Source organism: Pongo abelii, chromosome 7, assembly GCF_028885655.2.
Source record: "Pongo abelii isolate AG06213 chromosome 7, NHGRI_mPonAbe1-v2.0_pri, whole genome shotgun sequence".
Taxonomy (NCBI): Eukaryota; Metazoa; Chordata; class Mammalia; order Primates; family Hominidae; genus Pongo; species Pongo abelii.
In genome coordinates this window covers 17,872,029-17,897,531 of record NC_071992.2, presented here as the reverse complement: position 1 = coordinate 17,897,531, position 25,503 = coordinate 17,872,029, and the positions used below count along the sequence as shown (strand labels likewise).

The window sequence follows — 25,503 nt, the reverse complement described above, 5'->3', positions numbered from 1 at the left end:
TTAAGAATTCAATTTTCAGCTTATGCATTTTAAAGTTTTCATTTCAGCTACAGCAAAATCCTGCCATTTGATGATTACTGGTTGACTACATAAGTCTTCTGGTTAAAACTCCAAGATCTATTTTTTCTAATGTGCTTTTATTTCTACCAACAATATATTATTTATTGAATAGCTGCAATGTGCTGAATGTACTAAGGTTTATATTTATTGCTTATATTATCTTTCACTGTCAAACATTAAATTTTAGGAAAGATATTACTCCTTCATTTGGAGATTCTCTAATTTCATATTCACTTATAAAACTAGATGTTTTCATTATACTCTCAAGTCTGTATGAAAATGAATTATTACCTCCTTTTTTTCTTCATTAATAATGTAGGTCCTCCGGGTCTTAAAGGTGATCAGGGAGCAATTGGCTTTCCTGGAAGTCGAGGACTCCCAGGATATGCTGGAAGGCCAGGTATTACAATAATGTGTATTTTCTTTATAGAATATGTAGAAGAGACACCAGATAATTTATATATATATATACATAATGTTATATATGTAGTATATATATTTTTAAATTCTTGGATGATAAAAAATGGTCATTGTGTGAATACTAGTATTCATGTGCAGTTATTTTGTGGTCTAGAAATGATTGCTGAAATCAGATTTTTGAAACTGATTTCTGTTCACCTGAGGAAAGTCTCTATATCCCAGAGGAAAATCGTTTAAAAAAACACACAGGAGTTATAAACTCCTCACAATCATAAATCATCACGAACAATGATATCCATCTTTGAACAAAGAGATTTGAAAGACTGACAAAGAAAAAAAAAGAAGCAAAGTGTAAATACCCATTTAACCACAACTGGCCAGACTCTGTGAAGTTACTGTTAGCAAAATACAGAGAAGTCTGAAATCCTATCCTCTGCAAAATAAATTGTCTGCTGTTACCTAATAGTGCTTAATAATCAAGGTTGCTCAGCATTTTGAAATGTACACACATGATGATATTATTTCCATCAGCTCTGCCAGTAGCCTAAGTTTGAATTGCAAACTTTGAACAGCAATTTTAGAAAGAGCTAGGTTTACTGTCTCCTAATTTCAAAGTGAATTATCATCAAGAGAATAGAGTCGGGCCAAATGCAGAGGTGAGCACCTGTAGTCCCAGCTATTTGAGACGCTGAGGTGGGAGGATTGCTTAGCTCAGGAGTTTGAGACGAGCCTGAGCAACATAGTGAGGCCCTGTCTCTAAAAAATAAGAAAAAAGTAAAAAAAGGAATAGCGTCCCTATCATTGAGGTATTTTAAAAATACATTTTATTTTTAGAACAGTTTTACATTTATAGAAAAACTGTGCAGAAAGCATAGAAAGTTCCCATAAACCACCCATGCACACATGGTTTCCTCTACTATTAACATCTTGCATTAGTGTGGTACATATGTAACCATTGACATATCATTATTACCCAAAATCTATAATGTATATTAGTGGCCACTCTTTGTGTTGTACAGTTTATGTGTTTCAGCAGATGTATAAGGTCATGTATCCATCATTACAGTATTAGACAGAATAGTTTCACTGCCCTAAATTTCCCCTGTGCTCCATCAACTCTATTCCTCCCCACCACAATGTCTTGGCAGCTGCTGATCTTTTTACTGACTCCATAGTTTTGCCTTTTCCAGAATGTCATATAGTTGGAATCAGACAGTATGTAGCCTTGTCAGACTGGCTTCTTTCACTTAGCAACATGAATGTAAGGTTTCTCTATATCTTTTCATGGTCTGATTGCTCATTTCTTTTTATTACTCAATAGTATTCCATTTTATGGATTTACCACAATTTGTTTATCCATTCATCTATTAAAGGACACTTTGGTTGCTTCAAAGTTTTAGGCTGGGCGTGGTGACTCACACCTGTAATCCTAGCACTTTTGGAGGCTAAGGCAGGCAGATCACTGAGGTGGGTGGATCACTTGAGGTCATCAGTTTGAGACCAGCCTGGCCAACCTGGTGAAACCCTGTCTCTACCAAAAAATACAAAAATTAGCCAGGCATGGTGGCACACTCCTGTAATCCTAGCTATTCAGGAGGCTGAGGTGGGAGGATCACTTGAACCCAGGAGGCAGAGGTTGCAGTGAACCAAGATCATGCCACTGCACTCCAGCCTGGGTAACAGAGTGAGACCCTGACTCAAAAAAATAAGTTTTAGAAATTATACATAAAGCAGCCATAAACATTAATGTGCTGGCTTTTTTGTGGACAGGAGTTTACCTCAGAGTGTGATTGTTGGATCAAATGGTAAACCTATGTTTAGCTTTGGAGAGTATCATTTCATTCATTCACCCAGTTCACACAACTTGATGAGGGGTCACTGTGTGCTGGAGATAAATAAAGCACAGCTGCTTTTCTTAAGGAGCTGGAGACAGAAAAAAATGCATAAGCAATTAGCTATTATGCCATGTGGTAAGTAAACAACCTTGGTGAGGTTGGACAAAATGCTATTTGGAAGTAGAGAGTAAGGAGTGATTAATTCCATGCCGTAAGAAAATGTGTTAGATAGAAAGTAGTGTTTGTTAGTGCTGGACTAAAACAGGCCTAGAATTTCTTTAGGTTTGTATTTGTCAAACTATAGCAGGCGTTGGAATCACCAGGAGGATGTGTTAAAACAGCTTACGAGACTCCACCCCAGAGTTTCTGATGCAGTAGGTCTGGGATTGGGTTTGCATCCTCACCAATTTCCAGGTGAAGGTGATGCTATTGGTCCAGGGACCACATTTTGAAAGCCATCGTGTTTAGGTGGAAAAAAACAGTGGAGAAAGAGTAATCAAGCACAAAGAAAAACAAGGGCAGAGGTAATAAGTCCCTTGACAAAACATATCCTTAGGACATCACTTCTTATTAAAAGACACCAATCTGGTAGAGATGTCAGCATCAGTGCCAGATGCTGCTCTAGTTATACTGCAGACTAAAAGAAGGAACAATACAGTCTCTCCTCTACGAGAGTCGGAAAAAGGTGGTAAAATTAGAAATAAGTCCAATAATTGTCAAATATGAAATATGTAAAAACAGGTCCATGATAGATAAAGTAATATATTTCAGAGCTAAGACCCCAGTTTATGATATAAACACTCTTTGATACTTTACATTGCTTGAGTTGTAGTTTTTTCACAGCCTGGACTATGTGAATGATATCAAAAACATTACCAGATTCTGAAGCAAAAAGTTCAAAAAGAACATCCTCCATCTATTTTCGTCTATTCTCCCTCCCACACTCTTTTTCTTCTCACCTTGCCCTTTCCTTCTACATGGATTAAGTACACACTGCTCATAAGGATACAGTGCTAGAAACAGGGAAATGAAGGGTGAATAAGACAGTCTACAACTGAAAAGATATACAAACATGAGAAGAGAAAGAGAAGACTTCATACTTTCTCCATGCATAGCAGATCTATAGAGTAGTGCATTTATAAGACCTGACATATTTGCTTCAGAAAGTTTGGAGGATTTAATTGAAGTGAAACCTTGCACGTCTTCAAAATCCGTAGAAGGTTCTGTTCTACCTTGTTCAATGTGGTAGAACTTTCAGCATGCAAATAACGTGCTTCTGTCTGTTTTGCCTCTTGAAGTCCATTCAAAACCTGATTGTTTCCCTCAGGGTAAGTTATAGTCATTTTCAGAATTATCTAAAATATTAGACCATACATAGTTCATTTATTCAACACATTTACTGAATATTTTCTTTCTGTGATTCATGGAGCTATGTACAGATGGTTGAACACATGAGTCTGAAGTTTCGAGGAGAGGCCAGAGATTAAAAGACAAAGTTTAGCTATGATTATATAAATATTCTTCAGAACCACTGATATTAATAATATTTCATGGGTAGAGAGTAGAAAGGTACAAAGAGACAGGGCATAGCATAAAGCTTTAAGTAGTTCCAGAAGTATAGGCTGAGATGAACAAAGTAGCAAATGAAAGAGAAGTAGCCCAACTGAAGAAGAAAACCCAGAGAACAGAGCATGAAAAAAGACAGAGTTTCAAAGGTGGTCACGTAAAGTGAAGTCTACAAAAAGCTCTTTGCACCTGATGCTGTGGGGATGTTGCCATTGTTCAGAGCAGATTCTGTGGGGTGGGGGTGATGACCAGATTAGGGTATGCAGAGAAGGGAATGGTTGATAAGGGTTGGAGATGTGGTAGACTCAACTCTCAAGCTGCCTCGCTATGCAGAGGAGGAGGAAGAGATGCATTTTTTGTTAGTTTTGTTTGTTTCATTTGATTTTTTTTTCTTTGAAGGAAGGATCTGAGTACCATTTAAATGCTTATGGAAGATAAAATAGAGGAGGAGTGGCTGAAGACAGAGGAAAGCAAAGCAAAAAGATAGTGTAAGGTTAATGAGTGGGTATAAGGCGAGGAATTCAGGGACCAGGAAGAAGCACAAGGCTTAGGAGAGAGGATGATCACATTTCAAAACAGCTTAAAAAAAAACGGGGGGTGGAAAGGCGGGCTACAGCTGCAGAAATTTGGTTAGTATAATTAAGGCATGTAAGCAGAAACATCTAACCTAGTATCCGGCTCGTATAAGAGGCACTAAAAAATGCTTGAAATCATGATGATGTTATTGAAGACACCTCCTCTTATATTCTTTCAAGTTAGAATATCCTCTTACATATGACCTGGTTCTTACTTTTGAATGGCTTTTAGAAATATAAGTTACTTTTTATTAAAGAGTAATACATAAGACAGGAGATAGTTAACTCTAGGTTTGGACCAAGCCCTTGCATTCATTTTTGACCAAAGGTATCATTCTGAAAGACCACTACATTCCTGTCCTTTAGAAAGGATATTTTTGCTGTTTTCAAGTGTGAGAAAAGATTTTCAAGTATCATCAGTAAGCAAATCTCTGAATCATGTTAAAATGATATAAAACATTTGTTTTTTTTATAAGGAGATAAGACATTTTATTTTATCATCTTTAAAAGGAAAAGTCACAGTGGTATAAGAACAAAAGCAAAATAAAAACATGAAACTAATTTTTTATTTATCATAGAATCTGAGAGCTACAAGGACCTTTCGTGGGTTGATGCTCTGGCTTAAGCATGTCTATTCTGAAATATCTAAGACAAGTTGCTGTGTGAAAAGTCTTCTAAGAACAATGCATAGTTTCTTTATCTTTTCTCATTGTGAAGTTAATGTTGAAATAATGAAATTAAGCTTGCTTATTATGTTCTCTTTTATGAAAAGAATTAGAACTGATCAGTTACACTTTGTTTTAACTCCTCCCTTCCCTAATTTTTAACAATTTCTTAGACCTTTTTCCTCTTGGCGATATGAAAATTTGGTACTATATTTTTTTAAAGCATGCTCTCAAAATATAGGAAAGGTTTTGTGGTAGCAACGATTTTTGCCAATTTAGCAGTACCTGAAACAACTCAATTACAATTAAGAAATGAATTTAATGATATAAAGTATAATCACATTATGCAAAGCAATTAGAGAATTAGAAATTTGATATTATGCCCTGATATAAAATGGTTGGCATTTCATTAAATCTTCAAAATACAATTTCAATTGGGAATAATGTTTACTCTATAAGTGCCTCAAGTCTCATGCTAGTAATTATATATGTTATATTATATATATGTATTTTTTTAGCTGGTAAATTAGGATCCAAAAATCTTCTCTAAGAAATACATAATGACACATGTTCAAAATAAAGCACAGATGAAGACAATGTAAACTAGAGAAATCAAAAATAAACACTAAAATTATATATAATTGTGCCATATAAAATGAACTGCGATGAAAAAGTTTTTCTCTCATTCCCTGAGAATAAAATCACAAAGAGAAGATTCCAGCTAAGCTTTAGGAGGTGAGGAATAGAAATAGGAAGAACTAGATCTTTTATGTGTATCTTTTATGGGCAAAGTGCTTAATGAACAGGCAACTCTGCAATGGAAAGCGTTATTTTTTTATTTTATAGAAGAATAAACTTTAGCTCAGAAAGATTTAAAGACTCGTCCCAAGTCACATACCCAGGAAGTGGCAGAGCAAAATAATTCAACACAAGGTTTTCTAAATTATTACTATTATTATTTTGAAGTCTATGGTTGTTAAACTACATCCTCTGAGCTCTAGGATGAAAAGGTTGAAGGTTCTGAATTTTGCTGGAGGGAATCAAAAACATTAACAAAGATTTTGACTTCGAGACAGAGAGCACTAGAGCACTAGGATCAGTTCTACATTTATGTCAAGATAATAATTACTTGAAGATCTTATTGTATCTGATGGCTGTTGGAAAAAAAAACTCAATAAGCAGGAACAGCACCAGTCTTAAGAGATTTCTTGGTACTAAACAAAGATCTCCTGCAGATCCCTTTAAAAATGAGACAGTGGGTGAAGTAGCAATCCCTTGGCAAAAACCAAGATCTAGCAATGTTTCTGCATCCATTTCAAGCCCTGACCCTCGTATGAAATATTTGTACCACACCCCTGTGTAAATGGGTGAGGTTTCTCAAAACCAAAGGTGATCATCCTAGAGATGTGAATGCTCCAGGTATCTTCCTACCTTCCCAATGACTAAGAATCTCAACACTCCCAGAAGTTCATTGGCAGCCCAGTTTTTGGGGATGGTACACTCTAAAGAAATGAAAAATGAAAACCATAAATTGTAATGTGAATAGAAGAACGGGATGTGGGAGCTCACGGAAGGCATTGGACTTCCTGGGGGTGTGAATAAGACCCAGTCAAAGGAAGAGGAGAAAAGGAGGATGAATAAGTACAAAACAAACTCCTTATTCTTCAGCTTTGCTTGATTTAGGAAAATGGGGCATTTAGGGCCTTGTAAATAATTTGAAATATCACAATACTGGGTTCAGAATGGAGCTTCCTAAGTAATAACTATTATTATTATTAACATCAATGTTATTATACATTTCAACATCTGTAAGTTTTTATACATTTTTAATTACCTTGTGATGATCTGTCTCCAGTTAAAGCAAACATTGTGAATTGCCCTGATTAAAAACAAATATTTTTCTTCTTTTCTCAAGGAAATTCTGGACCAAAAGGCCAGAAAGGGGAAAAGGGGAGTGGAAACACATTAAGTAAGTATATAGTATTTTGTTTTCTGTGTGAATTCTTGTAATAAGTAAGTCTGTGATACTAGAGATCTGGGCTTGAGGCAAATGTTGGGAACTTCGGCACAGATTCATACAGACTCTATGGAAGCCAAACATAATTTTCTACAAATAAGCATGCTAATTGGGGTAAAACAAATAGATTATATTATACAACTCTTTCAATCTCATTATCCATTTGTCTTTTGTTTTTGTGATGAATACTATTTTCTAAAAATTCCACAAAGAAAATTGTTCAATTTTCAAGTCAGTTTCTATCCACGGAGGGAAAATCAAGCTTATGAAGAGAAACAATTACAACCTCCTTCCTTACTAAATGAAACCTTAAATATAAGAATTTGGACAGTTTAAGAACCCTGAAAAATTAACTATCTGATGGCTGGGGCTTTTTGTTTATTTTACTAAAAACTTAAAATGTGGTATTCCATGTTCTAAACCTTTAAACCTACAACAGAATAGATTTCACAACAAGAATATTTGTCAATCTAATGCCGACCTCATGTTGCAATATACACAACCTGTTAATTGGACCTTAAAAACTAAATATTAGATGAGATGTCTTCTATTTGCCATGCTGTAAGTCAATTGTTGTGTCTAGGCTGAATGTATACTGATATAATGAAAGGATTATGAAGAGGAATGTGGAATCCTCACTTAACTTCTCAGAATCAAAAAGCTCCTCCCTCTGTATTCCCAGTAGAAACTACATGTGATGTGTGTGTGTGTCTGTGTGTCCATGGGATAGGTGACACAAACAGGGTGATCATATTTAATCATCAGGGGTCTGTTTTAGACAGATAATGGCAAATCCTTTTATGTACCAAAATCTAGCAGTTTTTATTTGCAATCATTATCTAGAAATATACAGTACCAATTTATCTGCCTTACAAAACCTAATTATTTTAACTAATATTGTGCAGGTATGCCATATTTAGACAAAGTAGGGCATGGTTGTGAATACCAGCCGTTACAGTAGCCATTAGTGTAATCATGATGCTTTCAAAGTACAACAGAGTGTTGTGTGTCTTTGGAGTAGTTTAGTGTTACTTAATGAGTATTACTGTTATTATTATATTAAAACAATAGAAACATTAATCTGTCTTTCTTTTCTCCATTCTATCCATTCATTCTTTAATGTGGTCACTTTTGAATGCTGTATACTTTTTTGTTTTTTTGTTTGTTTGTTTTGTTGTTGTTTTTTTTTTTTTGAGATGGAGTCTCGCTCTGTCGCCAGGCTGGAGTGTAGTGGCACCATCTCGGCTCACTGCAACCTCCGCCTCCCAGCTTCAAATGATTCTTCTCCTGCCTCAGCCTCCTGAGTAGCTGGGAATACAGGCACATGCCGCCACGCCCAGCTAACTTTTGTTATTTAGTAGAGATGGGGTTTCACCATGTTGACCAGGCTGGTCTCGATCTCCTGACCTCATGATCTGCCCACCTCAGCCTCCCAAAGTGCTGGGATTACAGGCATGAGCCACCGTGCCCGGCACACCTGCTGTATACTTTTTACTCGACTTACTTCTTTCTTTCTCCTTTTCACTCCATTTACTTTCAGCTGAGCTCCTCTTAAAAAGTTCTCCTTCTTATCCTTATGTTTATCTTTATCTCTGCCCTTTATTTTATCTTTTGTTTTTATCTCCTTCTCCTGAGGCTTTCTCTGAGCTTCTTAACATTGACTTTAGTCAAGTTTTGCAAATAAGAAACTTTTTTTTTAATATTTACTGTGCAAACAGCACCCCACTGTCTTCCATTACCTAAGGTTATCAAATGCTTTGAACATTTTCTTCAGATATGTTCAGAAATGTTTTCAGTTACAGATATTTTCATGGCTATTTTGGAGTTTATGCACATGCTTTCTTTGAGGAAGGAGTAAGAGGGATGTTTGTATACAGCCTCTGCATTCTCCACCATGTCCTCCCTCCTCATGTAGAGTATATGACAACTGCAAAATGCTTTAAAAAGAAAGAATGATGTACATAAACATCTCATGTGGTATATTCATCTGTCCATATCATTATATATGACTCTACCTCTTTTCTCTCAATGGCTACACATTATTCTATTATTCAGCTATACCATAACTACCATAATATAGCCATTCACTCCTGTAGTCCTGAACACTAAATGATTTTTGTTTGCTTTGGTCAGACTTTAATAAACAATGCTACATTCAACACTCTCACATATAATCTTGTGGGAATACTTTTTAATAGGGAATTTGCTAGAAGTAGAATCAATGATTCAAAAGTTATATACATTTTACCATTTGATGAATTCTTGCAAATGGCTGCTAAAAGGTTGTACCAACTTATTCTGTATGAAAGTGCCTGATTCCCCACATCTTTAGTTAATTCTGGTATGTGAAAATTTATATTGAATTTTTTCATATGCATTTTTAACATTTTTTAAGGCTTTCTTTAAATATGATAAAAATAATTAATTTCCTCTTTTATATATGTGTCAGGACCAGTACAACTCACTGATCATATTAGGGCGGGGCCCTTTTAAGATCAGGTGGGTTGGGCGGGACATCCTCTGCTACCATCTCATTAAATGGCCCTTCACCTCTGGACAAGTCATCTGCACAACTGACTTCCAAGATCCTTTTGTGACTCCTCCAAATGACTTTGGTTCCCGTGTTGTAGCTGACTTCCACGTGGCCTCCTCTCCTGGTCCCTGGTGCTGTTTGGGCCTCTGCTCCCATGCTCATACCTCTTCTTACTCCAGTTACTCCACCATCACCCCTTTCCCCTATCACCCCCAGCCTGGACACCTCTCATGCATGGACTGGAGGGCTGCTCCAACCAGTCCTCAGTTCTCTGCCACCCATTCACCTAGAGTCTTGAACCCAATTTAATTTATTGGGTTCTAGGAGAACTGCTGTGTTCTCACCCTAACTTGGAAGAGTGATGTTTCAGTCAAGCAAAATGATTCCTACCATACAATATAACACTTGTGTGAGGCTTTGTCCTAAATATCTCAATTACCAATATGTGGTTTGGTAGTATTTCTCGTCATGCTTTGCTCATGCGCAATGAGACTACAACTAGGGTGTGAATTTTAAGTATCCTGTCTAAAACTCATACAATGATAGGAAAAACCCATTTGTTTTTCATTTGATTTTTACTAAGGAATCAGCTCAATCTTAAATGAATACTGGTCTTTTTCCAAAGCATTTTTGATCAAAGTAAAGAATGAGTCAAGGGCTTTATTTTTTTTTTTTCTTTTTCTTGTTTTAAGAGACAGAGTCTTGCTCTGTTGTACAGGCTGGACTACACTCATTCACCTAGAGTCTAGAACACAATTTAATTTATTGGGTTCTAGGAGAACTGTCATGGGTACTGATAATATGCGAGTTCTTTATATTCAAACATTATTCTCAACCAGAGATAGGGATGTCATAGAAGAAAATCCATTCATTCAATCATCAATTCATTAATTCACATGTCCATTGTGTACCTCCATGAGCTGGACATAACAGCTAATAAGAGATAATTGTCTCTGGTTTTACAGATCTAATTATCCCTGAGAGATGTAGACAAATGAACAAGCAATTACAATACATCTAAGCTATACTGGGGGAAGAACAGGGCTGGATAGGTATGCAGAGGAGATAAAAAATGTTTAATTCCTTAGAATATTTTTTAAAAATTGATTCTTAGTTTACCTTCTCATCTTCTTATTTTCCAAATTACAGCATATATATATATATATATATATATATATTTTTTTTTTTTTTAAGTTTTGAAGTGAAGTCGAGCTTGGGCAATTTATCCAACCCATTTAAGCCAAAAATAAAACTTTTCGTATATTACCTGGTCATTTCAAACAAAAATATTTTGATCATGAAAAAGAATACCAATATTATTTTGTTCTAAAAAGCTCTTATGGGATTACATGTTATATTTTTGGTTTCTCTCTACTGATCAACAGACTACATTTTCACAACTCTTCTTTCCTTTACGTTTTAACACACAGACCCAAGATTCATACTATTAAGATTCTAGTAGAACTCTAGATAGTATGCCTATGTGTATCTCAGCATTTTTATTTCCACCCTTGTATAATGAACATGTTAACACCTACCTCACAGGGTTGTTGTGAGGATCAGGTAAGACATTGTGTGTGTGAAGATGCTCTGTGAAATCATAAAGTCCTTTAAAGATGTAAGGTATGCTTCGCAGTGATCTCTCTGAACTGGAATAGCTTTTCCCCGCTAGTATAATGCAGACAGTTTTAATCTGTAATCAGAATAGGAGTGAAAGTGAAATGAAAATGCAAGAAGCTGAATACATGTCATGGCAAAAAGAGAGATGCTAGAGAAAAAGAGAAGATTTTATATTAGATAGAGCAATGCAAGTGTGACCAGATTGCAAATCAATGAGTTTGTCTGAGTCGAGCAGAAGAGCATTAGTTATAAATAAAAGAAGCTACTAAACAGAGTGCACGCCAGAGGCCAGAAGCTGTCAACAGAGGTCAGAACAAAATGTCAGGCTAATAAAACAAGAGTCCAGTCTCTGAAGGACAAAGCATGGGCCCAAGACACTGCTGATGAGAAAATTCCAAGAAAGGTTGAAAGAAGTTAGAGTTGTCAATGGTACTCTGGTTTTATGCCTACGTGACACTAAAATCTCCAGAAATAAAAGGGAGAGAAGAATTAGCCACTTGTTCAGATACTCCTGACTGTTAGCAGGCTAGCAACATTGAATAGCCAGTTTATACAAATATCTAGAGATAAGTCGTATCTCTTTTTCCTTGGTTTAATTTTATGAGACCTCCTGTCCCATTCTGCACTGCAAGTCAGGTAGAGTATGAGCAGCCTTCTTCAGCAGACCTTGGTCTACATCAGCCACAGGATGGCCTCGGTCCCAGAGATGCTGGGAGACAATTCCAGGGATTTAGTTAAAAAGTCGTCTGACATCCTAGACTAAATATAGATTTTTCAGTGTGAAAAACTAATACAAACTTTTCAAATTAGGGAAGAAAGGCTTCTCTTCTCCCTTTAGACAAAAAATGGATGCTGAATGAATGCCCTGTTCAAATTATTGGTACAAATGGCACAAATTTTTATCAGCTTTAAAAATGGGTAATGAAGAGAAAAGAAGCCTGCACTAAGCTCTGATGCTAGTCATAGTGAATTGTCTGCTGTGTTCTCACCTTAACTTGGAAGAGTGATGTTTCAGTCAAGCAAAATGATTCCTACCATACAATATAACACTTGTGTGAGGCTCTGTCCTAAATATCTCAATTACCAATATGTGGTTTGGTAGTATTTCTCATCATTCTTTGCTCATGTGCAATGAGACTACAACTAGGATGAGAATTTTGAGTATCCTATCTAAAACTCAGACAATGATAGGAAAAATCCATTGGTTTTTCATTTGATTTTCACTGAGGACTCAGCTTAATCTTAAATGAATACTAGTCTTTTTCCAAAGCATTTTTGATCAAAGTAAAGCCCGTGAGGCAAGGACGGGCTTTTTTTTTTTTTTCCTTTTCTTTATCTTTTTTTAAGAGACAGAGTCTTGCTCTGTTGCACAGGCTGGACTACAGTGACACGACCATAGCTCACTGCAGTTTAAGCTCCTGGGCTTAAATGATCCTCCCACCTCAGCCTCCTGAGTAGCTAGGACTTCAGGCACACACCACCATGCTTGGCTATTTAAAAAAAAAAAAAAAAAAAAAAGATGGGATCTCACTATATTGTCAAGGCTGGTCCAAACTCTTGACCTCAAGAGATCCTTCTGCCTCAACCTCCCAAAATCTTGGGATTACAGGTGTGAGCCACCACACCCAACCCAACAGGGTTTTTGGTGCTTTATACATTAATCCTCAGAAGAGCATTTGGGTGAAGGACTATTATCCCAATTTCTAGAATTATAAACTGAGGCTTACTGCTAATAAGTGGAAGAACAGAAACTCAAAGCCAGGTCTTTAAATCTCCAAAGTCCTTATGACTCCATTCAATATTCCCACACTAGTGTTATGTATTTTTATATATAAATATCACAGATATGTCATTTGGAGGGTATGCAAAGAGAAAGAGAGGGAAAGAGAGAAAGAGATAGGTAGAGAGAGAGAAAGGCAGAAAGGGAAGAAATTTGTAATGAGCAGTTTGGTTTTCTAGAATGGGCCTAGTAGTTTGAAGAGCTAAAGAGAAAAATTCTTACAGCAGATCAAATTCCAAATAAGCATTCTCAGTTATTCTTTATTTGTTTATGTTTCCACCTTCATAACTACTCGAGCTATTGCCTCTAGTCTCCCTCCTAAGGATATTACTCAGAAACATAGTCTTCCTGGAATGCTCACAAAGCTTCCATTATCACTAATGAGAGCTACTTATGTGTGCCTGGGGAAGAACTACCTGTTAATATTCTATCTTTATTTTGCTAACGGGCTCAGCCTTAACATTTTTCACTACTATTTGGCTGCTACAATGTCTGTCTTTTTTTATTGTGTCTTTTTTTTTTTAACTCCATAATGTACTTTCTTAGTAGCACTGGTTATGAGTTAGCAGAACTGAGTGTACCTGAGTAGGGATGGTTCCAGGTAACTTAGGTAAATGCTGCTCATCCTTGACAGTTACATGGTGTTTAGAGCTTTCTGTGGGTTCACAAATTATCGGTGGCTCACACCTGTAATCCCAGCACTTTGGGAGGCCAAGGTGGGCGGATCACAAGGTCAAGAGATTGAGACCATCCTGGCCAACATGGTGAAACCCTGTCTGTACTAAAATTACAAAATTTAGCTGGGTGTGGTTGTGCATGCCTGTAGTCCCAAATACTTGAGAGGTTGAGGCAGGAGAATCGCTTGAACCCAGGAGGCAGAGGTTGCAGTGACCCGAGATCATGCCATTGCACTCCAGCCTGGAGACAGAGCAATACTCCTTCTCAAAAAAATGCAGCATTCCATTTACACAATAGATGTGTTTCTTAATAGAGTGTATAGCTAATACAGGCATACTGTGGACATATTGTGGTTTTAGTTCTAGACCAAGGCAAAAAAAAAAAAAGCAATTATCACATGAAACATGCCAGACAAATTTTTTGGTTTCCCAGTGCATATAATAGTTATATTTACACTACACTGGAGTCTTTTAAGTGTGGCATAGCATTATGTCTTTAAAATAATGTACATTCTTTAATTTTTAAAATACTTTTTATTGCTAAAAAATGCTAACAATCATTTGAACCTTCCGGAAGTTGTTATCTTTTTCTGGTGGAGGGTGTTGCCTCAGTGTTGATGGCTGCTTACTAATCAGCGTGATGGTTGCTGAAGATTGGGGTGGGTGTGGCAATTTCTTAAGACAACAATGAAATATGCCACGCTGATTGAGTCTTCTCCTCATGAGAGATTTCTCTGCTGCATGCAATGGATGCTATTTGATAGCATTTACCCACTTTAGAACTTCTTTCAAAATTAAAATCAGTCCTCTCATACTCTGCTGCTGCTTTGTCAACTAAATTTATATAATATTCTAAATCCTTTGTTGTCATCTCAACAATGTTCACAGCATCTTCCCTTCAGGGGTAGGTTTTATCTCAATAAACCACTTTCTTTGCTCATCCGTAAGAAGCAACCCCTAATCCGTTCAAGTTTTATCGATTGCAGCAATGCAGCCACATTCTTAGGCTCCACTTCTAATTCTAGTTCTCTACTTCTCTTATTATTTATACCACATCTGTAGTGACTTTCTCCATTAAAGTCTTGAACCCCTCACAGTCATTCATGAGGGTTGGAATCAACTTCTTCCAAATTCCAGTTAACCTCAATACTTTGACCTTCTCCCATGAATTATAAATTCTTTTAACGCTATATAGGATTGTGAAACCTTTCCAAAAAGTTTTCAACTTACTTTGCTCAGACACATCAGAGGAATCACTCTCTTTGGCAGTTATAGCCTTACAAGATGTATTTCTTAAATAATAAGACTTGAAAGTAAAAATTAATCCTTGATCCATGGGCTACACAATGGATATTGTGTTAGCAGGCATGAAAACACCACCAGTCTTTCTGTCCATCTCCATCAGGGTTCTTGGGTGACCAGGTGCACTGTTAATGAGCAGTAATATTTTAAGAGGATTTTTTTTCTGAGCAATAAATCTCAACAGTGAGATTAAAATATTTAGTAAACCATGCTGTCAACAGAGGTGCTGTTACCCAGGCCTCGTTGTCCTATTTCTAGAGCACAGGGAGAGGACATTTAGCATAACTCTTAAGGGCCCTAGAATTTTCAGAATAGCAAATGAGCATTTCCTTCAACTTAAAGTCACCGGCTGCATTAGCCCCTAACAAGGGAATTAGCCTATACTTCAAAGCTTTGAAGTCAAGCATGAACTACTCCTCTCTAAGTGTGAAAGTTATAGATGGCATCTTTTTCAACAGAAGCTGTTTCATCTACATTGAAAACCTGTTATTTAGTGTAGTCAGTTTCATCAGTTATCCTAACTAGATCCTCTGGACAATTATCTGAAGCTTCTATATCCACACTTGCTAATTCACCTTGTACTTTTATGTTATGGAGATGGCTTCTTTCCTTAAACCTTATGAACCAACCTCTGCTAGCTTCCAACTTTTCTCCTGCAGTTTCCTCACCTTTCTCAGCCTCCACAGAATTGAAGAGAGGTAGAGCCTTGCTCTGGACTTGGATTTGTCTTAAGTGAATGTCATGGTTGTTTTGATCATATATGAAGGCCACTAACTAAAACTTTATATCGGCAATAAGGTGGTTTGTTCTCTTATTATTTTTGTGTTCACTGGAGTGGCACTTTTAATTGCTTTCAAGAACTTTTTCTCATATTTACAATTTAGATAACTTTCATACTTTCAGCCTATCTTGACTTTCAACATGCCTTTCTCACTAAGGTTTATCATGTGTAGCTTTTGATTTAAATGAGAGATGTGCCACTCTTCCTTTCACTGGAACACTTAGAGGTCGTTGTTAAGGTTACTAATTTGTCTAATTTCAATATTGTTGTGTCTCAGGGAATAGGGATGCCTGAGGAGAGAAAGAGAGACAGAAGGGGGAACAGCCAGTTGGTGGAGCAGTCAGAATACACACAACATATATCGACTCAGTTTGCCATCTTTTATGGGCATGGTTTGTGGTTCCCCAAACTAATCACAATGGTAATCTCAAAGGTCACTGATTGCCATAACAAATGCAAGGGGTCTTCAAAAAATCATGGAAAATATGTATTATGAAAACACTATACATGGATTTCAAAAATTCTGCATAAAACAAGCTAGCTTATTATAACATGTCTGAATAGAATCTAATTTGATGCACTAAGAAAAATAAGGTATCTATTTAAAAAGAGCCCCTATCAGAGCCACATAAATATTGCTAAAATGGAACCAAGAACACACATAAAGTTGATGATGAAACTTGTTTGGAAGAATGGTGAAATCACTGATACTTTATGAGAAGTTTATAGGCACAATGTCCCAAAGGAATCAGCAGTTTACAAAAACAGAACTCAGTTTTACAAAGGGATAAGAAAATGTTGAAGATGAAGCCTGCAGCAGCTGACTATCCACATCAATTTGTGAGGAAAAAAATTCATCTTGTTTGTGCCTTAATTGAAAAGAACTGAGACAGCAGAACAACAGCCAACACCACAGACATCTCAGCTGGTTTGGCTTTCACAACTGTGACTTAGAAATTAAGGTTGAGTAAAGTTTTTTCTAGATGGGTGCCAAAACTATTCTGTCCAGATCAGCTGCAGACAAGAGCAGAGCTTTCAATGGAAATCTTAAATAAGTGGGGTCAAGATCCTGAGGCATTTATTTGAAGAATTATAGGAGAAGATAAAACATGGATTTACCAGTACAATACTGAAGACAATGCATAATCAAAGCAATGGCTACCAAGATGTAGAAGTGTTACAGTCAAAGCAAAAGCAGAGCAGTCAAGAACAAAGGTTCTTACAACAGTTTTTGAGGATGCGCAAGTGATTTTTCTTGTTGACTTCCTGGAGGGCCAAAGAATGATAACCGAGGCTTACTATGAGAGTATTTTGAGAAAGTTATCCAAAGTTTTAACAGTAAACTCCCAGGAAAGCTTCTCCAGGGAGTCTCCATCATGACAATGCTCTTGCTCATTTCTCTCATCAAACTAGGACAATTTTTGGGAGAGTTTCAATGGGAAATCATTGGGCGTGTATCTTACAATCTTCATTTGGCTCCTTCTGACTTCTTTTTGCTTCCCACTCTCAAAATATTTTTAAAGGACACCAATTTTTCTTCTTTTAATAATGAGAAGATTACAACATTGATATAGTTAAATTCTTAAGATCCTCAGGTTTTTAGGGATGGACTAAATGGCTAGTATCATCACCTATAAAAGTGTCTTGAACTTGGTGGAGCTTATGTTGAGAAATAAAGTTTATATTTTGTGATTTTTACCTTTTAATTGCATTTTTCCACAAACTTTGTTTTAATCTCCCCATATTTTACTAATAATGGAAAAGTCTGCAAATCAATAAGTGTGATTCACCTCACAAAAACTACACGATGATCTCAATAGATACAGCAAACGCTTCTGATAAAATTCAACACCTCTTCATGTTAAAAACTCTCAATACAGTAGGTGTCGAAGGAACATATCTCAAAATAATAAGAGCCATCTATGAAAAACCAACAGGTGACATCATATTAAATGGTCAAAAACTGGAAACATTCCCCTTGAAAACCAACACAAGATAATGATGTCCTCTCCACTACTCCTGTTCAGCATGATATTGGAAGTCCTGGCCAGAGCAATCAGGCAAGATAAGGAAATATAGGGCATCTACTTTGGGAGGCTGCAGTGGGGAGATCACCTGAGGTGAGGAGTTCCAGACCAGCCTGGCCAAATGGCAAAACCCCGTCTCTACTAAAAATACAAAAATCAGCCAGTGTGGTGGTGGGTGCCTGTAGTCCCAGCTGCTCGGGGGGCTGAGGCAGGAGAATCACTTGAACCTGGGAGGCAGGGGTTGTAGTGAGCCAAGATCATGCCACTGCACTCCAGCCTGGGTGATAGAGTGAGACTCCGTCTCAAAAAAACAAAACAAACAAAAAAAGAAATATACGGCATCCAAATAGGAAGAGAAAAAGTCAAACCATCTCTGTTTGCAGACAACATGATTCTATATCTAGAAAACCCCATAGTCTTGACCCAAAAGCTCTTTCAGCTGATAAACAACTTCAACAAAGTTATAGGATACAAAATCAGTGTACAAAAATCACTAGCATTTCTGTACACCAATAACAGTCAAGCTGAGAGCCAAATCAGGAATGCAATCCCATTCACAATTGCCACAAAAAGAATAAAATTCCTAGGAATACAGCTAAAAAGGGGAGTGAAGGACTTCTGCAAGGAGAACTACAAACCACTGCTCAAAGAAATCCTAGATGACACAAACAAATAGAAAAACATTCCAAGCTCATGGATAGGAAGAATCAGTATCATTAAAATGGCCACACCGCCCAAAGCAATTTATACATTCAATGCTATTCCTCTCAAACTACCAATGACATTCTTCCATAATTAGAAAAAAAAAACAAATCTATTTTAAAGTGTATACGGAACCAAACAAGAGCCCAAAGAGCCAAGCCAATTTTAAGAAAAAGAACAAAACTGGAGATATCATGGTACCTGACTTCGAACTATACTACAGGGGTACAGAACAAAAACAGCATGGTACTAGTACAAAAACAGACACATACACCAATGGAACAGAATAGAGAACCCAGAAACGTTGCCAACCATCTACAACTATCTGATCTTTGACAAAGCCGATAAAAACAAGCAATAGGAAAAGCACTCCCTTTTCAATAAATGGTGCTGGGATAACTGATTAGCCATATGCAGAAGATTGAAAGTGAACTCTTTCCTTACACCATATACAAAAATCAACTCAAGATGGCTTAAAGACTTAAAAGTAAAGCCTAAAACTATAAAAACTCTGAAAGATAACCTATGAAATACCATTCTGAACATAGGACCTGGTAAAGGTTTCACGATGAAGATGCCAAAAGCAATTGCATCAAAAATAAAAATTGACAAATGGGTCCTAATTAGAGAGCTTCTGCACCACAAAAAAAAAAACAAAAAAAAAAACTAATAACAGAGTAAACAGATACATAGAATGGGAGAAAATATTTGCAAACTATGTATCAAAAAATGTCTAATATCCAGAATCTGTAAGGAACTTAACAAGCAAAAAATAAACCCTACAAAAAATGAGCAAAGGACATGAACAGACAATTTTCAAAGGAAGACATACACGTGGCCAACAAGCATATGCAAAAATATTCAACATCACTAATCGTTAGAGAAATGCAAACCAAAAGCGCAATGAGATACCACCTCACACCTGTCAGAATGGCTGTTTATTAAAAAGTCAAAAAATTACAGATGCTGTGGTGACGAGTTTGTGGAGAAAAGAGAATGCTTATCGTCTGCTCATGGAAATGTAAATTAGTTCGGTCATTGTGAAAAGCACTTTGGTGGTTTTTCAAAGAACTTAAAACAGAATTACCATTTGACCCAGCAATCCCATTACTGAGTATATACCCGAAGAATACAAATCGTTCTACCATAAAAACACATACTCGCATATGTTCATCACAGCACTATTCACGATAGCAAAGACATGGAATCAACCTAAACGCCCATCATTGGTAGGCTGGATAAAGAAAATGTGGTACATATACACCGTGGAAGACCATGCAGCCATACAAAAGAATCAGTCATGTTCTTTGAAGGAATATGGTTGGAGCTGGAGGCCATTATCCTTAGCAAACACACACAGTAAGTTCTCATGTTCTCACTTGTAAGTGGGAACTAAACTTGGAGTAGATACGGACACAAAAAAGGGAACAACAGACAATGGGTTCTACTCGAGGGTGGAAGGTGGGAGGAGGGTGAGGATCGAAAAGCTATCAGCTGCTATGCTTATTACCTGGATGACAAAATAATCTGTGTCCACCAAATTGCCACGACACGCCATTTACCTATATAATCAACCTTCACAGGTACGCCTGAACCTAATATAAAAGTTTAAAAAAATGAAATAAATCGATTTGTCACCATGTTAATATACTTAAAGATAAAATACAGTGATCATCTAAGTGGGGGCAGAAGAAAGCATTTGTAACAAAGGAAAAGTTTGAAATACTGTGAGAATTTGCAAAATGTGACACAAAGACACAAAGCGAGCACATGCTATTGGAAAAATGACACTGACGGACTTTCAGGACACAGAATTACCACAAACTTTCAATTTGTAAAACATGCAGGATCTGTGAAGTGCAATAAAGTGAAGACCAATAAAACAGGATATACCTGTATGTTTTGTCGTTTGAAATAGAGATTTAAATCGATTGTGGATCCAGCAGTTAGCACTTGTCCTGCTTAGTCCCTATCCCAGCTGACTCTCACAGCCTCACTCTCACCAGAACCAATTAGAAGGAAAAACATCAGCCCCGTTTTTCACAGCAGCAAAAGTGGAAATTCACGCAATTATGTGCAGGAATGCAGACGAAGCAGAGGCCCAACACACCACTTCCCTTTCCTCCATAGCCTGAGTAGCAAGTACCTTTCCTGCCCTTTGAAGGAACAACTCCAGGCTTCCTATTCTGCAGTAAGAAAATTAGCCTGATACTCACACAAGATTATTTATTTTGCTCAAATTCAAGCACTTTCCCTGTATAGGCTCACAGCCTATTATTTGCCCCCCCTCAGCCGATCGTCTCTGGAAATGTGCTGCCCTTAAGATGTAAATCTTTTTTAGGGGGTGTTGGGGGGATAGTCTCTCTCTGTGACCCATGATGGAGTGCAGTGGCATGATCTTGGGTCACTGCAATCTCTGCCTCCTGGGCTCAAGTGATCCTCCCACCTCAGCCTCCCAGGTAGCTGGAACTACAGGCACAGGTCACCACACTCAGCTATTTTTTAAAATTTTTTGTGGGGAACGGGGTTTTGCTGTCTTGCCCAGGCTGGTCTCTAACTGCCAAACTCAAATTATCTGCCTGCCTTGACTTCCCAAAGTGCTGGGGTTACAGATATAAGCCGCGGCACCCAACCTGAGGTGAATCTTAAGACCAGATTTCCTAGAACGACACAGTTGGCTTGTTTCACATGGAGTCTTCAAGAAATTCCCCCATTACGGCTTAGCCTACAGACTCTTAATCCTTTCCTGGATGCTGTAGTTATTTTCATTTTCTACTTCTTACTCACATCCTGCTTAATCCATGCCAAAGTAAAATATTGGACCCTGAGGTATTGTAGGGACCTATATAAAGGAATTCTAATGTGAATTATTTAGCAAAATGACCCATTTCCTAATGATGTTTTATATAATTCTGAATTTTTATTTCCTAGAAAGCTCAAAAGACAAGTAAACCTCTTTAACTGCATACAAATATTCAGTTTCTGTGTACAATATTTTCACAAAAAGTTCATATGATTTACAACAAAACTTATTTTCCCCTATAAAATGATTATGTTTTATTATAAAACATCTTCCACCTCAAACTCTTTCCTGTTGCATTCTCACTTAATCCTGTTACCCAATACATTACCTGCACCTAGAAATACTATTTCTGCACCAAAAGGACATGTACTTTATCAGAGTGTAAGCTAACAAACATATTATTATTATTAATGTATTAAAATATCTAATAGGTCCTTTGTAAGTACTTAAGTCATTTTTAAATAAAAATCAGCCTTTAAAGTAGGTGTTTTAGGGACAAAGTGATTATTTTCAGAAAAGCGATTTTCAGTGTGTTCAAATCACAACATAGCAAGTATGGCAGCATAACTCCACCTATAAATTAAAGAAGAAGCTTGTATTTTTAAGTTTATATGCACTGAAGTATGCTATTTCTCCTTTGCAAGTAAAAACACACAACGTAAGTGAAAAAAGAAAACATATTAGTCTGCTTGGGTTGTCATAACAGAATACCACAGATAACATAGCTTAAATTATAGATATTTATTTCCTCAGAGTTCTTGACATTAAAAGCCCATGATCAAGCTGGGGGCAGGATTGGTTTCTCCTGAGGCTTCTCTTTGGCTTGCAGACAGCCACCTTCTCATTGTGACTTCATGAGGCAGTTTCTGTGTGAGCACTGAGCTCCTGGTGTCTCTATCTGTTCCTATAGGGCACCTGTCCTATCAAGTTAGGATTCTGCCCTTATGACCTAATTGAACCTGAATTACCTCTATACAGGCTCTGTCTTTAAATACAGTCACGTTGGGGTTTAGGACTTCAGCATACGAATATTGGAGCGACACAATTCAGTACATAATAGGAAGGCATCAAGAATTGATCCTGTGTCTGTGGGCAGGAGCTCTGCAGCACACGGCTGGAACTGTTTCAGAATGAATTCAGTTTTCTTTGTCTATCTTTCTGTAACTTTGTTCTTAAAGAGGGCCTAAATCGCACCATAAACACATTTGATGCATTCTGGTGTTTTTATAGTTATGAGAACAATTTCACTTTTTTTATTGCCATTATTGTGTATTTACATTTCAGTGATGTTCTTTTACATTGTCTCATGAGATAATAAAAATTACCAGAATAATGCATTTTAAATAGACAATAACCAATGGTGATGGGATTAATGACAAACAGGATGACCTGAGCAATCACTTCTAATATGACAAATAATCACCATTGAGGTATTTGTAAGAACTGTTAAGTGGAAAGTAACAGAAACATCTTTAATCACAAAATAGAGTCTATTGGTTTACATAATTAAGAATTACAATTCCAACAGATGGCTTCAGGCATAGCAGGATCCAGGTGTTCAAAGTAAATCATTTGGGCTCAGTCTCACTCTCTTTCTCTTTAGATATGTTATATTCATTGTGAAGTCATCTCTTGTGTGGCATTATGTTAACATCTAGCCATGGCTAAGAAAGAATGCCACATTTTTTCATTCAAAATAACTCTTGCTGTCTCTACTTTTGATCCCGAGCTTTCCCCTTGACAAGCTATTGTGTGTAGAGATAAGATATACTTATTGCCTAACCCGAAGAGATAATTACCAAATGGTGGATAAGACATGATTTCCTTTAAGAATCTCAGAATGCAGGGTCCAGGGCACTAAAAAGTGGATCAAACTCACTATCTTGTTCAATCATGTTTAGAAATAGTCTTGCTGATTGCTTATTGGGTGGCAATGTATTAGTTTAATTCTTCCATAATGCGAATGATTTGTAACTCTCTAAGTGATCATATGTATTCTAGTATTGTTCTAGAAGTTGGGCTCAGGATATGGTGAACATCAGAATGACTCGTGAGGCTTTCATCATATAAAGATGCCTGGACATGACATACAGATATTCTGATTTCAGGGAGTTTGTGCTGTGGGCTTGATACATGTGATTTCCAAAAGTTCTCCTTGGGATTCTGAAGCACAAAGTAGTTGAGAAACTGTTATTTAATATATGATACTTTTGTTCTCCCATCACCTATTCCCCATCATTAGGCCAGAAATTTGAATTTTTAAGAAATAATAGTATCAATAATACCTATAATGTGTAGAATGAACCCTCTGTACCACACAGTCTGAAAAGCACTTTATATACCTCCTTTACTTAATCCTCACAAGGAATCTATCACTCTGGTGTTCTCCCCATGAGGATTTAGAACGATTAAGTAAACTGTGCAAAATTACACCTATGGCCAGGTGCAATGGCTCATGTCTGTAATCCCAGGACTTTGGGAGGCCAAAGTAAGCAAATCGCTTGAGCTCAGGAGTTGGAGACCAGCCTAGGCTACATGGTGAAATCCTGTCTCTTCAAAAATTACAAAAATATCTCCTCTTGACTCTGTCCCAGGATTTCCAAAATACTTGTCTTCCTGGCTTTAGGAGTAACACAATCTGTTATGTTATTTTTCTAGAGAAATTTAACTCAGTTTCTTCAGGTATCAGATATTTGGGTTGCACATTTCATTGCTAAGTATCTCATTAAGGTGATTATCTTAAATAAAGAATCTGTTATCTTCTTAAAGGAATTTTGCCATGTTGTGAGAACTTTCAGGTCTAACTGCAACCAGATTTTTTTTTAATTTCTGTATTATGTTTGCATCTCAAATATCATAACTACCATTGTAATAAATTTAACCCTAAATCCTAATTCCAATAAATGATACAAAAAAAGAAATCATGACTGTGAGTAAACAATAGGATAATAACTGTTATGCTCCTCAAAAGTCATTTCTCACTTCAGTTATTTCTTTCCACTGAGTAATGGTAATTGACACATGCAAAGAAGACCTTACATGTTGCCTGACTTTTCAAGTTTAAATGTTGTCTTTCTAACATCGATGAATAGATTCGTAGTATCTTTTCTCTAACTTTTAAGGGTAGACTCGTATATGGGACACTTTAAATAATTTGTTCAGGGTTCAGGTGTGGCTCTGTCAACATTGCTGTGAATGTGTTCTTTCCTTCTTTAAAATATATTTCAAAAATAAAGAAAAATAATATTTATACTAAATAGCTAATACATAGTCATGTGTACCACTTGGACCTTTGAAATGTTCACATTTACCATCTTGACTACAAGTATTTGTTTTTCAAGAAATATAATTTTGGCTGGGTGCAGTGGCTAATACCTGTAATCGCATCACCTTGGGAGGCCAAGGCAGGAGGATCACTTGAGCCCAGGAGTTTGAGGCTGCAGTGAGCTATGATTGCACCACAGCACTTCAATCTGGGAGACACAGGGACACCTTGTCTCTAAAGAAAAACTTTTAAAAATTTTTAAAAGAAATACAATGTTATGAACAGAGTTGAAGTCCTAGTATGTCTACCTGTCTTCCTTTCCAGGGTAAACCTTTATCCTGGAGTTTGTTTCCTTCCGTTCATGTTTTTGTGCATTTACTACATATGTATGTACTATGCTTATGTCCCAGTTCTTTCCTAAAGAAAGGATTAAAACTTCTCTGAAACTAGCTAACTCATTGTCATAGAGATGTAAAGAGCTGGGACATAAGAATAGTGAGATTGCCTTTAAAAAGTTAAATTATAGAATGAACATTCAGTGAATCAGCAGAGATATGTCAAATCATTTAACCTGACTGAATGTATTAACATATATAAAGAAAAATGTGTTAACCAAAGATCATTGGCCTGTCCCAGAAGCAAAATCTCACTGCTAAGTCTCATTGTAAATTAATAAATTAATTAAACTAAGAGTTCACTCACTGTGATTTGCCTTCCTATGCAGATTGCCCAAGGGGAGAAAATGGCCTTGTCAAGCAGATTCAAATATTCCAGTTTTTAAGGCAATTACATTTCTCATTGTAAATTGAATTGACATTTAGTCCCAAGATTCTGCTTAACATTAGTCTGCATCTAAGAGATAGGTCTGCTCACTG

At 36.8% G+C, this 25,503-nt stretch overlaps 1 protein-coding gene across 1 annotated transcript in view; it reads left to right on the top strand.

Annotated features, from left to right (window-relative positions):
• The window catches only part of MSR1 (macrophage scavenger receptor 1), a 77,358-nt gene that overhangs the window by 36,676 nt on the left and 15,179 nt on the right, over positions 1-25,503 (top strand). The window contains exons 7-8 of the mRNA XM_054561218.2: positions 380-460; positions 7,037-7,090. Coding sequence (XP_054417193.2) covers positions 380-460; positions 7,037-7,090 — 135 coding nt within the window. The remainder of the gene's footprint in view (positions 1-379; positions 461-7,036; positions 7,091-25,503) is intronic.